General features: G+C 41.6%; 1 protein-coding gene across 1 annotated transcript; it reads right to left on the reverse strand.

The window, feature by feature from the left end:
* Positions 1–2,342: 2,342 nt before the first annotated feature.
* Positions 2,343–13,903, reverse strand: LOC311501772 (glutathione S-transferase A-like). The gene is made up of 6 exons (XM_084563768.1): positions 13,582–13,903; positions 13,360–13,425; positions 13,047–13,152; positions 12,112–12,230; positions 2,675–2,754; positions 2,343–2,551 (listed from the first exon to the last, which is right to left on the reverse strand). Exons 1-6 carry the CDS (start codon positions 13,900–13,902, stop codon positions 2,422–2,424), a joined length of 822 nt encoding a protein of 273 aa, XP_084419894.1. The 5' UTR covers position 13,903; the 3' UTR covers positions 2,343–2,421.
* Positions 13,904–15,799: the final 1,896 nt, after the last annotated feature.

The following is a 15,799-nucleotide window of genomic DNA, read 5'->3' on the forward strand; positions in this document are numbered from 1 at the left end:
GAATAGTGTACAGGAACATCTGTACCCAGTATGGAATAGAAGTACCCAAATCTCAATTGGGCCGCACCACAGAAGGTGGCTGAGAACAACAGGGCCAAGGTTCTGATCTTTGTTTTGCTCTCCTTCACACTCCTGATTTCCTGTTGAAGGCTTTCATCAGGTGTGGTAATACTGCCACGTTGGCTAGAGTCTACTTTGGGGCCCATGGTGGTGTTTAAAGCAGTTATTGAAGTTTCTGTAACGAGAAGTAGTTTTTACACCCAACCCCCAACCTGGAGGACCAGGTGCTGCTTTTCGTCTGGCCTCGTCTGGTATAGTCTTCAGAGTCACGGAGGCGTGCCAGCCTCCCCATCACGACAGCATAGAAACATAGGGGGAATTATCTCCTCGTTTAGGGTAATGCTCAGCAGGCAACCTGCAGATCAGAGGGGAGCAGGCATTTAGAACCGTGATATATACCAATTATGACTTTAAATTATGAACGAGGCCTCCCTTTGTTTGCATTTCTCTTTCCGTCTTTGCCTCTCTTACCCAAATCTGAAAGCTTTGGCAACAGTTGGAAAAAACAGCAACACCATCATCAAGTTCACGGATGACATGACTCTTATAGGCCTAGTCATAACAACGAGTTGGCCTATAACTGCAAAGACTCACGGCAAGGTGCTCGGACATCAAGCTGCTATTGAACCTCTCAAAAAGCAAAGAGATGGTGTTTGACTTTAGGAGGAACGGGAGTAACATGCTCCTCTTAACATCAAATGAGACACAGAGGACAGGGTCAGTGAGTACAGATTTCTGGGAACACACATTTCTTAGGACCTCACATGGAGCACTAACACCACTGACCTTGTGAAGAAAGACACAGCAAAGACTGTACTTCTTGAGGTTACTGAGAAAGGTGAACCTGTCCCAGGATCTGTTACTATGCAGCAACAGGAGCTCTGTGGATAGCACAATCACCCACGACATCCTGGTGTGGTTCAAAACCTGCACCGTGGCTGACAAGAAGGCTCTGGAGAGAGTCATCAAGTCCGTGCAGAACATCATTAGAACACATCTTCCCACACTCTCACACAGATAGAACCAGAAATCTACACAAAACCATAGATATCAGAAAGGACTGCTCCCACCCAGGGCTCTTTAAGCTTCTCCCCTCTGGGAGGCGCTACAGAGCAATCAACGATCACATCTTCAGACTCATAAACTGTTTTTATCCAAAAGCAATAAGCGAGCCAAATGATTGACACTCTGGACTGTGCAACCCACGGTGCAACTTCAATGTGCAATTTAAGTCCATAAAAAAAAAAACTACCTCAATTATTCCTGCTGCTTAGACCAATATATCATCCCTGGACATTCTGCACATAGAAAAACTGTACATACTTCCCACGCACCACTTAGCCCTAGTACTGACACTTTTGTACATACTTGCTCTATAAATAATAACTGCTTTATGCTTCTGACTAGATGCTAGATGTATAATACAGGCTCTGTATGTGCACTCAGCACAGTGGCAATAAAGCTGAATCTAATCTTATCTTATTGACAGCATCCTAACCTTTGAACCTCAGTACAAAACTGGAAATGTCTGTAGACCAAAGACACAAGATTCTTCATTCATTCATTTAACTGCAACAGTATGAATTTTATCTTTTCTCTATGAAATGCGCACAATGGTTTTCAGTGGCGTTTCGGTGTTTACAACAAGTGGTTTTCACAAGGGGGGCAATGCTACACAAAACTCTCAACTGAGTAAGAACCTTAGTTTTGGATTCAGGGTTCGGTACGTTTTTGGCAAAGAGAAAAATACCAAAGGGTCTGATCTAACTAGCCATGGTGAGTTACTCCATGGTGTCTGTGGTCTTTATTTAACTTTATGTTTCAGATTTAGCTGCTGAAAACAGTACAGGATGCTGAACACTTCCAGGGTTCAAAGTCTTAATTGGAGCCTCGTGCGGGTCTCTGTGAGAGAGACTTCACAGCTTGTGATGTTCCACATTTTTTATCATGTTACCATGAGCATACACAACAACCAGCTCTGCCATGGTTGTGAAACTGTGGTAGCATGATGTTGACCAGTTATTTCCTCAACATTCTACTGCACCTCAAATGATGTAGCCAATGTGGGACGCATTTTAATGGCAGGCATGAAGACACATAGAGCTGCAGGTCTGAACAGGGCCTATAAGATGTTTCGCACATTTTAACTCCCCCAATGCATCTGATCTCTTGCTCTGTGGATAATGACCTCAAAATGAATGAAGCACAAAATGTTGAAATTCTGTTTTTATTGCTTTAGTTGAAGTCATAAACTGAATAAAAGAAATTGTGTCCCGCTACAGTAGTGTAGTGAAACGAGTGGTTACAAATTAAAAACACAACAGGAACAGTTAAGTGTGTCAGTTGATCAGTGTTCACATCTCAGAGGTCTTTCAGTGCAGCCTGTCCTGGAGTCTCCAGCCAGGTAGGAGGCCAGGAGGCTTTGATGCTGGGTCTGTCTTTAAGACTGTTATGGTAAGCAGCCAGCTTAGGGTAGCGCTCCTCAGATAATCTATAGAAAGGAGAAAAATTTAGTACGTCACTTTAAATTGTGCGTCCATCTGCATTTATAATTGCAACAATTAATCTTATTAAAATGTTAATAGCAATGTTTCTCGTCCTTCAGTTTACTCACCCTAAGCGGAAGAGCAAAGCAAACACTGGGAAAACACAGACATCAGCCAGTGAATAGTTCTTTCCTGCCAGGAAACTGCCTGATCCCTGGAAGAATGGAAGTTAAACAGGTTAAACAAGATAGTGATGTTAGCTTGAGGAAAATGGAGCACACACATCAATTTCCAAAATGTAACAATTTACTTTTTTAAAGGATCAGTGTGTTGGATTTAATGCCATCTAGTGGTATGTTTGCAAACTGCAACCAAGTGAATTACTATCCCATTTCTATTAATACCCCCCCCCCCCCCCCCAAATCGTACATACTGACCTTTTAAATGCTGTACATAGTTTAAGATTTTTTTTTTTGTTTTCTACTGAAAGATATATCAGGAGATAACCTCCATGCTCACAGCAGATGGTTAGCTTATCTGAACAAGATAACTAGAAACAATGTTAAACAGCCAGTATGCCTCTGTCCAAAGACATCAAAATTTACAAAATAATAATAATAATAATAATAATAATAATACATTTTATTTATAGGCGCCTTTGACGACACTCAAGGTCACCGTACAAAATTGTTTAAAATAAAACACAATTCAAATACACGAAATAAACACAATTAAAGTACACACAAGCATAATATAGAACATATAGTTACATACAAATGACAGATAGAATGGGAGATAGAAGTGAGACTATGGAATGGAGTAGGCCTGTTTGAATAAACAAGTTTTGAGCTGAGATTTGAAGGTAGTGACTGAGTCTGAATTTTTTAAGTGTTCCGGGAGGCAGGGGGCTGAATGGGAGAAGGCTCTAAACCCCATGGTGGTCAAGCGAGCAGGTGGGGTGGTGAGTTGTTGTGATGAGGATGACCTAAGAGTGCGGGCAGGAATGTTTATTTGGAGCAGGTTAGTGAGGTACTGAGGGGCGAGGTTGGTTAATGCCTTGAAGGTGAGAAGTAGGATTTTGTAGTTGATAGGGAATTTGACAGAAAGTCAGTGGAGTTGCTGCAGGACCGGTGTTATGTGACTTATGGAGGGGGTTCCAGTGATGATACGTGCAGCGTAGTTTTGAACCAGTTGTAGCTTATAGATGGATTTTTCAGGTAAACCAAATAAAAGGGAGTTGCAATAGTCCAGACGGGACGTGACCAGGCTATGGACAAGAGTGGCAGTATTTTCAGGTGAGAGGGATGGACGGAGATGGGAGATATTGCGTAGGTGAAAATAGGCTGAACGGGTGATGTTGTTAATATGAGAATGGAAAGAAAGAGTGGTGTCAAGGATGACACCCAGACTCTTAACCTGGGGAGAGGGGGAGACTGGGGAATTGTCAATTTGAATAGAGAAGTTATTTATATTGGATAGGGTGGTTTTGGGAAGCCATATTTCATTTGTGTAATGACTACAAAAGCCAAACTGTCAAAATTACAAGTTGTGGTTTAACAGAGATTATAGGACGAACCAGGAAATCACTGCATTCAAACTAAATAGTGTGGTACCCCACATAAAAACCAAAACAATCAAATTAAACCTTATTTAAGATGAGATAAGATAAAATAAGATAGGATTATCCCACAGTGAGGAAATTTGTACTGTGGTTGAAGCTGTCAGCTGCTGAAGGGAGGGGGTGAGATTGGTTTTCCATCAGCAATGACAGCTTTACTTCCATCTTCCAATCACCCACCACCTCTACAGGCTCAAGAGGGCGGCCCAGAACAAAGTCGGCCTTATTCACCAGTCTGTTTAGTCTTGTCTGCCGCTGAGATGCTGCTGCTTCAGCAGACCACTCCATAGTAGATGATGTTTGATGCCACCACAGAGACGTAAAAGGTCCTCAGGAGTGCTCCCTGCACTCCAAAGTGAGTCCCATCCCATCTTTTGTATTATCAAAGATATGTGACTCAGCACTGCTAGGATAGGCTCCAGCACCCTCCGCCACCCTTCACAGGACAAGCGGTTACAAAAGATGAATTAATGAATGTGACTCAACATGGTTAAGATAGTTTGCACTGAATCTGAAAATGGTTTTAAAAAACACTTTTGTTGACTTGCAGCTATTTAATGTAGTACTGAAACTCATTGCATTTCAGCAGTTTATTGACTACGTTTGGGCAGATTGTGCCTCCATCTGCATGGGTCCAGAGGAAATAACATAACATAACAATAGTCATGTGCAAGGAGGAGTGCCTTCTCTTGCTTTGCATTGAAACTTACAGAGGATACATAATAAATCTGTTCAGTCTACCTGTTCCTGCGGGAACGTGCAGCCTTCCTTGTTGTGTGTTGTGCCAGTGAAATGTGGAGTTGAACACTCACAGTGACTCAGCACTTTTCACTCACCCCTGCACACACAGAGGAAGAAAACCCATTTCAGCACTTCAAGAACAGTTTTGAAGACAAAAGAGGAGACCTACACAATATTAGGAAGGTGGTCATAATGTTATGCCTGATTGATGTGCATTCATTCATCCTGCAGCTGCATGAAGAAGTTGGTCCGATTTGCAGAAACTGACTTTTATGACATATAACAATATGCCAGCAGAGAATTTTGTTGGACGTAGCAAACCTGTGATAGTGACTTTAAGACTTCTGAATAAAAATGCAAATGCTCCAGTAATCACAGCTTAAGAGGCAAAGCAAGGGAAGCCCTGTGTACACGGTGCCGCAATGAACCCACAATCCAGAACAGTAAACAAGGACCAGGATGTGAACAGGGACACACAACACATCCACAAAAATGCATCACAAGCCTTAATTTTTATTAAAGTGACTCAGATCAGACACTCATACAGCATGGGCAGTGTGGCTCAAAGAGGACGTGCACTCAACATAAAATGCAAAATCATGCAAAGGATGCAATATTAATCTGATGTGAATTATGTAAACAATAACACGGGGCATTTGAGTTACCTTTGTGCAGAGCAAACCGGGTTGTGGCACACCCATTCAAATTGTAAAACAAATGGATTATGTCTTCTTCTTATGTCTACAGATTTCTGGCAACGCACTGGCCTTGTGAAGAAAGACACAGCAAAGACTGTACTTCTTGAGGTTATTGAGAAACCACATCCTGGTGTGGTTCAAAAGCTGCACCGTGGCTGACAAGAAGGCTCTGGAGAGAGTCATCAAGTCAGTGCAGTACATCATTAATACACATCTTCCCACACTCTCACACAGATAGAACCAGAAATCTGCACAAAGCCACAGACATCACAAAGGACTGCTCCCTCTGCTGCTTCCCTCTGGGAGGCGCTACAGAGCAATCAAAGATCACATCTCCAGACTCTCACTCACTCACTCATCTTGTGTGGCTGTTGTCCTGTGGGGGGAGGGGGTCATAAGGACCTGTCGTAATCAGGACAGGTTGCCAGTCCATCGCAGGGCTAACACAGGGAGACAGACAACCATTCACACTCCCATGCACACCTACGGCGAATTTAGAATCACCAATGAACCTAAGGAGCGTGTCTTTGGACAGTGGGAGGAAGCTGGAGTACCCGGGGAGAACCCACCCAGACACAGGGAGAACATGCAAACTCCACACAGAAAGGCCCAGTCGGCCCATGGATTAGAATCTTCTCGCTGTGAGGCATCAGTGCTAACCACTACGCCACTGTGCCGCCTACCTCCAGACTCATAATTTGTTTTTACCCAAAAACAATAAGCGAGCCAAATGTTTGAGACTTTGGACTGTGCAACCCACAGTGCAACTTCAATGTGCAATTTCAATTTGCAATATCTGATAAATACTTGATACTGGTACTGTGCAATATAAGTCCATAAAAAATAGTACTGTCACTTCTGTACATACCTGCACCTTCTATAAACAATATCTTCTTTACACTTCTGATTAGATGCTAGATGTATTATATTGGCTCTGTATCACAGTGACAATAAAGTTGAATCTAATCTCATTTTATTGACAGCATCATAACCTTTGAACCTCAGTACAGGACTGGAAATGTCTGTACACCAAAGACACAAGCTTCTTCATTCATTCATTCATTTATTCATTCATTCATTCATTCAACTGCAACAGTACACATTTTCTCTTTTTTCTATGAAATGTGCACATTGGTTTTCAGTGGCACTTCAGTGTTTACAACGAGTGGTTTTTTACAAGGGGGGCAATGCTACACAAAACTCACAACTGAGTAAGAACCTTAGTTTTGGATTCAGGTTTCGGTACGTTTTTGGCAAAGAGAAAAATACCAAAGTGCCTTATTGACTATAATTGTTGCCCTAGAATATTTTGAGCTTGTAGCTGTTAAATTACTAAACTACTAAATAAATCTAAACAAAAATTAACCGTGAGTGGTTTTCACAAGGGGGGCAACATTACACAAAACTCACAACTGAGTAAGAAATACGAATAAAATGGCCATATTAAAAACATGTATAGGCATGTGGTGAATAAGTCATGTGTTTATGCTGATGTGTGCAAACGAGCCATGTTGAGTTACTCCATGGTGTCTGGGGCGTTTATTTAACTTTATGTTTCACATTTAGCTGCTGCAAACAGTACAGGATGCTGGACGCTTCCAGGGTTCAAGTCTTAATTGGAGCTTTGTGCGAAGGTGTCCCCCCCCCGGCAGGTGTTGTTTACACACACACGCGCGCATAACAGTATCACACAAGCGATCAGAGACAGACTGCAGCAATGGAGAGTTCGGAGCATTCAGAGGTAAAGTTGACGTATTCAAGGCGGAAGTATAGGCACTACTTTAACCTCATTGAGGTAAAAGGCAAGAACGTACACGTGAAGCGTACATTACGCTCACAAAAAAATTCAAATTCTTAGACGTATTTAAACATTTTCTTTTTTAAAGTAACGCAATAGTTACTTTCCCTGGTAACTAGTTACTTTTATAGTGGCGTAATTCAGTTACTAACTCAGTTACTTTTTGGGAGAAGTAACTAATAACTATAACTAATTACTTTTTAAAAGTAACGTGGCCATCACTGGTGAACACACACTACAGGTCTGAATGGGGACCAAAAGATGTTTCGCACATTTTAACTCCCCCAATGCATTTGACCTCTTGCTCTGTGGATAATGACCTCAAAATGAATGAAGCACAAAATGTTGAAATTCTGTTTTTATTGCTTTAGTTGAAGTTATAAACTGAATAAAAGAAACTGTGTCCTGCTACAGTAGTGCAGTGCAAGGAGTGGTTACAAATTAAAAACACAACAGGAACAGTTAAGTGTGTCAGTTGATCAGTGTTCAAATCTCAGAGGTCTTTCAGTGCAGCCTGTCCTGGAGTCTCCAGCCAGGCAGCAGGCCAGGTGGCTTTGATGCTGGGTCTGCCTTTAAGATTCTTATGGTAAGCGGCCAGCTTAGGGTAGCGCTCCTCAGATAATCTATAGAAAGGAGAAAAATTTAGTACGTCACTTTAAATTGTGCGTCCATCTGCATTTATAATTGCAACAATTAATCTTATTAAAATGTTAATAGCAATGTTTCTAGTCCTTCAGTTTACTCACCCTAAGCGGAAGAGCAAAGCAAACACTGGGAAAACACAGACATCAGCCAGTGAATAGTTCTTTCCCGCCAAGAAACTGCCTGATCCCTGGAAGAAAGAACAACAAAAGTTCAACAAGATAGTGATGTTAGCTTGGGGAAAATAGAGCACAAACATGGAATTTCCACAATGTAAAAATTTACCTTTTTAAAGGACCAGTGTGTTGGATTTAATGTCATCTAGTGGTAAGGCTGCAAACTGCAACCAAGTGAACCCCCCGAGCCCATTTTTCTTCATACCACCCGCTAAATCCTGCACACTGGCCCTTTAAATGCTGTACTTAGTTTCAGAGGTGTCAAGTAACGAAGTACAAATACTTCGTTTCTGTACTTAAGTAGATTTTTCAGGTATCTGTACTTGACTTGAGTATTTCTTTTTCTGACGACTTTTTACTTTTACTCCCTACATTTGTACACAAATATCTGTACTTTCTACTCCTTACATTTGAAATACAGGCTCGTTACTTTTTTAACCTCCACGGATGACAAGACGTAAAAGACGTGACATGATCGGACATGACTAGAGCATCGGACTAGAGACTAGAGGTGGGCGGATCGATCCAAATATCGATAATATCGATACCAACGTTGGTATCGAGATTGATCGATACCAATGTAATGAGATCGATACTTAAGTTTCAGTTTCTCTCGTTTCATTAAAGAAGGGACCTGACTCTGTTTGTCTCGATGCCGCTGCTGTCACAGAGCAGATCAGGCTCGTTTTGCTCCTCCTCCCCCCTCGTGTGTTTGTTGTACCATGTGACTCCGCAGCACCAGGTGACCGAACACCGCCCACCGCTACCAGCCAGGCTCGGCCAGCAGCAACGCATAACACACAACGAGAGAAAGAATAAGGCTGTTTGGTTATATTTTCGGGCCGAAAATATAACGATAGCAAGTTGTGCTATTTGTAAAAACGTGGTAAGATACAATGGTAACACAACAAACTTGTAAAAGCATATAGAAAATTTTAAAATTCCCGCCCACTTGGCCCCTACAGATCGCTGATACGACGAAAAAAAATGCACTAAAGGGGAGAAATGTTGTCTTATTTTTTGTTGTATTGTACTTCCTAAACACGTCCTTACATTATTTATAATATTTGTTGTGGAGTGATAATTTTCTACACTTTGTTTATTTAAGAAAAGAAAATCCAGAAAGAAGTTCAATGAAGGGAGAGATTAAGTTTTTATTGTAGTTTCTGAACATGCCTGAAAAATAATTTGTTTTTATTTGTCCTCAAGTGATCATTTTGTGTTGTTTCTGAACAAAAACTTTTATTGTGATAAAGTATTTTCTATTTACTTATAAACCAAATTCTGTACTGAACTTTAATTGATTAATAATCCAAAAGGCAAATCACGAAAACACTTAAAATGTCATGAGAATTAATTCAGATGTAGATTGATTCAGATTGATGGCGCATCCACCTTAATTTTTTTAAAAGTATCGATATCGGTATCGGTATCGGCGATACTGGCACAGTATTTACTTGGTATCGGATCGATACCAAATCTAGCGGTATCGCACACCTCTACTAGAGACGGAAAGTCGATGCGCTTCCTGTGTTCTTCTTCTACTGTTTTGAACAGGCAGTCTTTTGATTATTGTGAGCTCTGCTGCCACCTAGTGACTGGAGGCTGTTTATTGTTCAAGCATCAATAAAGACACTAATACTGAAAGTCCACCTGACCCCATTATTTGAGAACTAGCTACTGGTCTAATGTGAAAGAAAAAAAAATAAAAATCATGTATGGTGTGGTTTCTGTTGCTATCATTAGCTTTTTGAGGATTTTTTGGAAGCTAGTTTACAACGTTAGCAATGCTATGGGAACACATCGTTTTGACAGTATAGCCAACACTAGCTAGCAGTTTAAAAACAACAACCCAATAACCCTCAGTTTATTATTAAAAATGATCCAGATGCTCATGCAGGACCTCTGATCACGTTAAGTCTAGATTATTCTGATAGAACTTTTTCATTTTGCAAAATTATCAACGGATGAATTGTTAATGGAAAAATCTGGCAAAAATTTTTACTTTTTACTTAAGTACATTTCAGAGCCTGTACTTTCTTACTTTTACTTGAGTAAAGGAGTTGAATCAGTACTTTTACTTTTACGAGAGTATTTTTTTACACAAGTATCCATACTTTTACTTAAGTACAGAATGTGAATACTTTTGCCACCTCTGCTTAGTTTAAGAATAATTTTGTTTTCTTCTTAAAGTTATATCAGGAGATAGCCTCCATGCTCACAGCAGATGGTCAGCTTATCTGAACAAGATAACTAGAAACAATGTTAAACAGCCAGTATGCCTCTGTCCAAAGACAACAAAACAAACAAAACAAAACAAAAAAGCCATATTTCATTTGTGTAACGACTACAAAAGCCAAAGTGTCAAAATTACAAGTTGTGGTTTAACAGAGATTATTGGACGAACCAGGAAATCACTGCATTCAAACAAGAAATAGTGTGGTACCCCACATAAAAACCAAAACAACAAAATGAAACCTTAGTTAAGATAAGATACAATAAGATAAAATAGGATTATCCCACAGTGGAGAAATTTGCACTGTTGCAACAACACAGTGTGGGTGAAGCTGTCAGCTGCTGAAGACACTGTCCACTGCTGTTATAGTGCCATAGACGAGATGAGACTGGTTTTCCATCAGCGATGACAGCTTTACTTCCATCCTCCAATCACCCAACACCTCTACAGGCTCAAGAGGGCGGCCCAGAACAAAGTCGGCCTTCTTCACCAGTCTGTTCAGTCTGTTCTTGTCTGCCGCTGAGATGCTGCTGCTTCAGCAGACCACTCTGTAGTAGATGATGTTTGATGCCACCGCAGAGACGTAAAAGGTCCTCAGGAGTGCTCCCTGGCCTTCCTTATTAAATGACCTAGCATGGTCAGACCAGTCCAGTTTTTGTTCAGGTGAAAACCCAGGTACTTATAAGAGTCCACTATATCTATGTCCATTGCCTGGATGTTCAACAGTGTGTGTGGTGTGCGTTTGTCCCTGCGGAAATCCACCACCAGCTCCTTGGTTTTACCCACATTCAGCTGGAGGCAGTTATCCTGGCACCAGACTACAAGTCTCGGATTAGTCCTCTATATTCTTCATCTTCCCCATCCTGGATGAGGCCGACAACTGCAGAGTCATCTGAGAATTTCTGCAGATGATATGTATCCCCTAGTTGAGAGGTGTCTCCAGGACAGTTCCCTGAGGTTCTTCCATGCTGCAGACGACCACATCAGAAACACATTCCTGTGTCCTCACATTCTGTGGTCTGTTGGTCAGGTAGTCCAATACCAGGATGTGAGGTGGTAGTCCACTCCTGCCTGCACCAGCTTGTCCCTCAATGACAGGCTTAATGGTCTTGAAAGTATTGGAGAAATCATAGAACATGATTCTCACAGTGCTCCCAGCCTTCTCAGGGTGAGAGAGAGAGAGCTCTTTCCAGTGTCTTCCTCAGGTAACACGTCAGTGCCACCGGCTTGTAGCTGTTTAGATCTTTGGGTTGTGGAATCTTAGGCACAGGCACCGATCTCAGATACTAATGCTAAACACTGAGTGAAGGTGTAAATGTACACTATCCAAAACCATAATGGAGCTGACAGTATTAATTTGAATTTTAAATATAACTACAAACAACTATAGTAGGAAGAGTTGCTGGTGAACTGTTTCAGAGAAGCATTCCTTAAAAGCACCAGCATTTATTTACCGGTTTAGTTTACACACAGCCCCTGCAGTTTTGTAACCTGGCATAAATGTTTAAGGGTATGGTAAGTTTTATCTCACTAAACAAAGGAAACTCAGCTTATTTGATGTCTGAGGCTTTAAGAAACCTCAAACTAATGTAGTTGCTTTTGTTGTAGCTATGTTTTATTATTTTTTTTATATTATTAGATGGTCTTCAGGTTTACCTTCTGCAAGTATCCCTCCCAGAGCTTGAGCTCAGCACTCAGAGCCTCTTTGTTTCTCTTCACGGCAGAGTCATGTCTCTCTTCCTCTGGGACCCTTCGAGTGTAGGTGAGAACATCCACTACAAAAAAAATAACATGCGTTCATCCACGAGATGAAGCTCTGAAATACATCCACACATTGGGAAAACATTCACTCCCAGTGTAGTTTGTGGCTAATTGCTTTCATTTCCCTTTAACAGCAATGGTAGGGGTCAGTGAGGACAAGGTTATGTAATATCAAACTGAGGACAGTAAACATAGCTCAGATAGAGATTGCAAAAGCATACTTATTACAGAAAAAGTTCATGTCATGCACAAGTTTATAATTAAGAATTCAGTTCTTTCATTATTGCATCCCTCTAAAAAAAAAGTCATGACTACATCAGAGCTAGTGAGAACATGTGATCCCTTGTGGGATTAACCCATGAACTTTCAACATCACTACCTGTTGTGAGGAGTGCACAACATAGAATAGAATTGATGCATTGTGTCCTGGCTTAATTACTTGGATGCACAGCTCATTAGGGCATGGCATGTGTTTTGAACTGCTCCAGTCTCCTGGTGAGGAGGCAGTTGATGTTAAGCTGCCCTTGAGGGCAGAAGAGGTTGACTGAAGTCATGAAGCCTCAGTGGTTTAACGGTGGCAGGTTGGCATGTGATGTTGCCAAGTGCAAAGTAGTTCAAAATGGCATCAACAACCACCAAGTCTTGTAGTAATAACTGAGAAATAGCTTTAAAGGCCATCATAGTCTTGAAAAAATCTACTTATCAAAAAGGTTTTAGTGTTATTTGACTGTTATCTGATCTATTATTATTGTTAAGCTGCAGATTTTTCTAGATCAAGAAGTATGTCTTGCAAACCAACAGAAAACTACTGCACATCAGGGCGAACGTACCCATTTTCTGCACAAGCGTAAGGCCCTCAAACATGCGCTGGTACATCAATGCTTGCTCAGCGGGGCCGTCGGGGATCAGCTTGGTCCCCTGGGACTTGTACTGGCTCTGTTGTTGGACACATGAAAAGAGCAAGTGTTATGAAGATTCAGCATGGAGCTCTGGTTTCTGCTTCTCTGTGGTGTAGGGTGTCTGTTTGTCTACTAGGCATTATTTAACATCCATGCACAAGTCTCCCTCTTATTCATTATCTCCTTTGTGGCATATGGCCACATAAAACTTTAATTAGGGCCAGGTTTGGGACATCTTTCTCACCTCCAGGAACAAGCAGGCGGCATAGGACTCATTCAGGACCAAATTCCCATGTTTGAAGGCAGGAAGCTTTAAAACAGATACAAAATAGAAGTTTAAATATTCACCTGAGGTTCAATCAGTCTTATTTGTATCAGAACATTTAATATAAATTAGTGAATAACAGGAAACAATACAGACAGAAATGAATGAATGATCTGAACGCTATGTGTGAAATTAACCTACCTGACCCCTTGGGTTCATTGCCATGACTTCTGGAGACTTATGCTCCCCTTTATCAAAGGAGAGCAGTTTTTGGTTGTATCCCTGCAACTTCTTCTCCTCCAGTGCAATCATAATCCTCCAGCAGGGGGGAGAGCCGGAGCCCCACAGCAGAGTCATGTCCTTTGCCATGGTTTCCTGAGGGAACTTGCTACACCTGAAGACTGAAGATGCGAGGAAAGGAAAGGAAAAGCGAGGAGTAAAGCTGGAGCCGCACAGGCTGCTGGTTTTATAACGAGCCCTGACCCTCCACATCCAGATTGGAGGAATCGAGTCCCATCCCATTTTTGTGTTATCAAAGACATGTGACTCAACATAGCTGGGATAGGCTCCAGCACCCCCCGCGACCCTTCACAGGACAATCGGTTACAGAAGATGAATGAATGAATGAATGTGAGTCAACATGGTTAAGATAGTTTTCACTGAGTTTGAAGCTGGTTTCAAATGACATTTTTGTTGACTCACTGCTATTTAATGTAGTACTGAAACTCATTGCATTTCAGCAACAGCACAGTTTATTGACTATGTTTGGGCAGATTGTGCCTCCATCTGCTTGTGTCCAGAGGAAATAACAGAGTCATGTGTAAGAGGGAGTGACTTCTCTTGTTTTGGGTTGAAACGTTGTTCTTACCATGACCTATTCAATGCTGTTATTTCTTTTTATCTTTGCATTGCTAAAAACTTACAGAAGATACACAATAAATGTGTTCAGTCTACCTGTTCCTGCAGGAATGTGCGGCTTTCCTTGTTGCGTGTTGTGCCAGTGAAATGTGTAGTTGAACACTCGCAGTGAAACAGCACTTTTCACTCACCCCTACACACAGAGAGGAAGAAAACCCATTTCAGCACTTCAAGAACTGTTTTGGAGGCAAAAGAGGAGACCTACACTATATTAGGAAGGTGGTCATAATGTTATGCCTGATTGATGTACATTCATTCATCCTGCAGCTGCATGAAGAAGTCAGTCCGGTTTGCAGAAACTGACTTTAATGACATATGCCAGCAGAGAATGTTGTTTGGACGTAGCAACCCTGTGATAGTGACTTTAAGACTTCTGAACAAAAATGCAAATGCTCCAGTAATCACAGCTTAAGAGGCAAAGCAAGGGAAGCCCCGTGTACATGGTGCTGCTATGAACCCACAATCCAGAACACTAAACAAGGACCAGGATGTGAACAGGGACAGGGAATATTAATCTGATCTGACATCATGTAAACGATAACAAGGGGCATTTGAGTTACCTTTGTGCAGAGCAAACCGGTTGTGGCACGCCCATTCAATTTGTAAAACAAATGGATTATGTCTTCTGAGTCACCGCCTACCTACTTTTACCTACTTTTACAGTCATCACCTAAACACATACAGAAGCAACTGGAAGGTCCAAACTTCACTTTGTGTTTTACACTCAAATTATAGGTATTTTTTTTGTTCTTTGCTATTGTTGTTTCCCCTGTACGTATGCAGAGAGACTAATATGAACCTGGTTCAGCAAAACAATTAGCTTCAGAGAAGAATTAACACATACTATAAACTGTTGTTATAGTAACCTGTGAGTCAATGGAGATTGACTTGAACCTCTCAAAAAGCAAAGAGATGGTGTTGGACTTTAGGAGGAACGGGGGGAACATGCTCCTCTTCACTTCAAAGAGGACTCAGAGGACAGGGTCAGTGAGTACAGATTTCTGGGAACACACATTTGTCAGGACCTCACATGGCACACTAACACCACTGACCTTGTGAAGAAAGACACAGCAAAGACTGTACTTCTTGAGGTTACTGAGAAAGGGGAACCTATCCCAGGATCTGCTACTGTGCAGCAACAGGAGCTCTGTGGATAGCACAATCACCCACGACATCCTGGTGTGGTTCAAAAGCTGCACCGTGGCTGACAAGAAGGCTCTGGAGAGAGTCATCAAGTCCGTGCAGAACATCATTAGAACACATCTTCCCACACTTTCACACAGATTGAACCAGAAACCTGCACAAAGCCACAGACATCACAAAGGACTGCTCCCACCCAGGGCTCTTTACGCTGCTCCCCTCTGGGAGGCGCTACAGAGCAATCAAAGATCACATCTCCACACTAATTTTTCCCCAAAAGCAATAAGCGAGCCAAATGCTTGAGACTCTTGACTGTGCAACCTACGGTGTAACTTCAATGTGCAATATCTGATAAGTACTT

This window comes from Chelon labrosus (genome assembly GCF_963514085.1).
Source record: "Chelon labrosus genome assembly, chromosome: 16".
NCBI classification, from domain to species: Eukaryota; Metazoa; Chordata; class Actinopteri; order Mugiliformes; family Mugilidae; genus Chelon; species Chelon labrosus.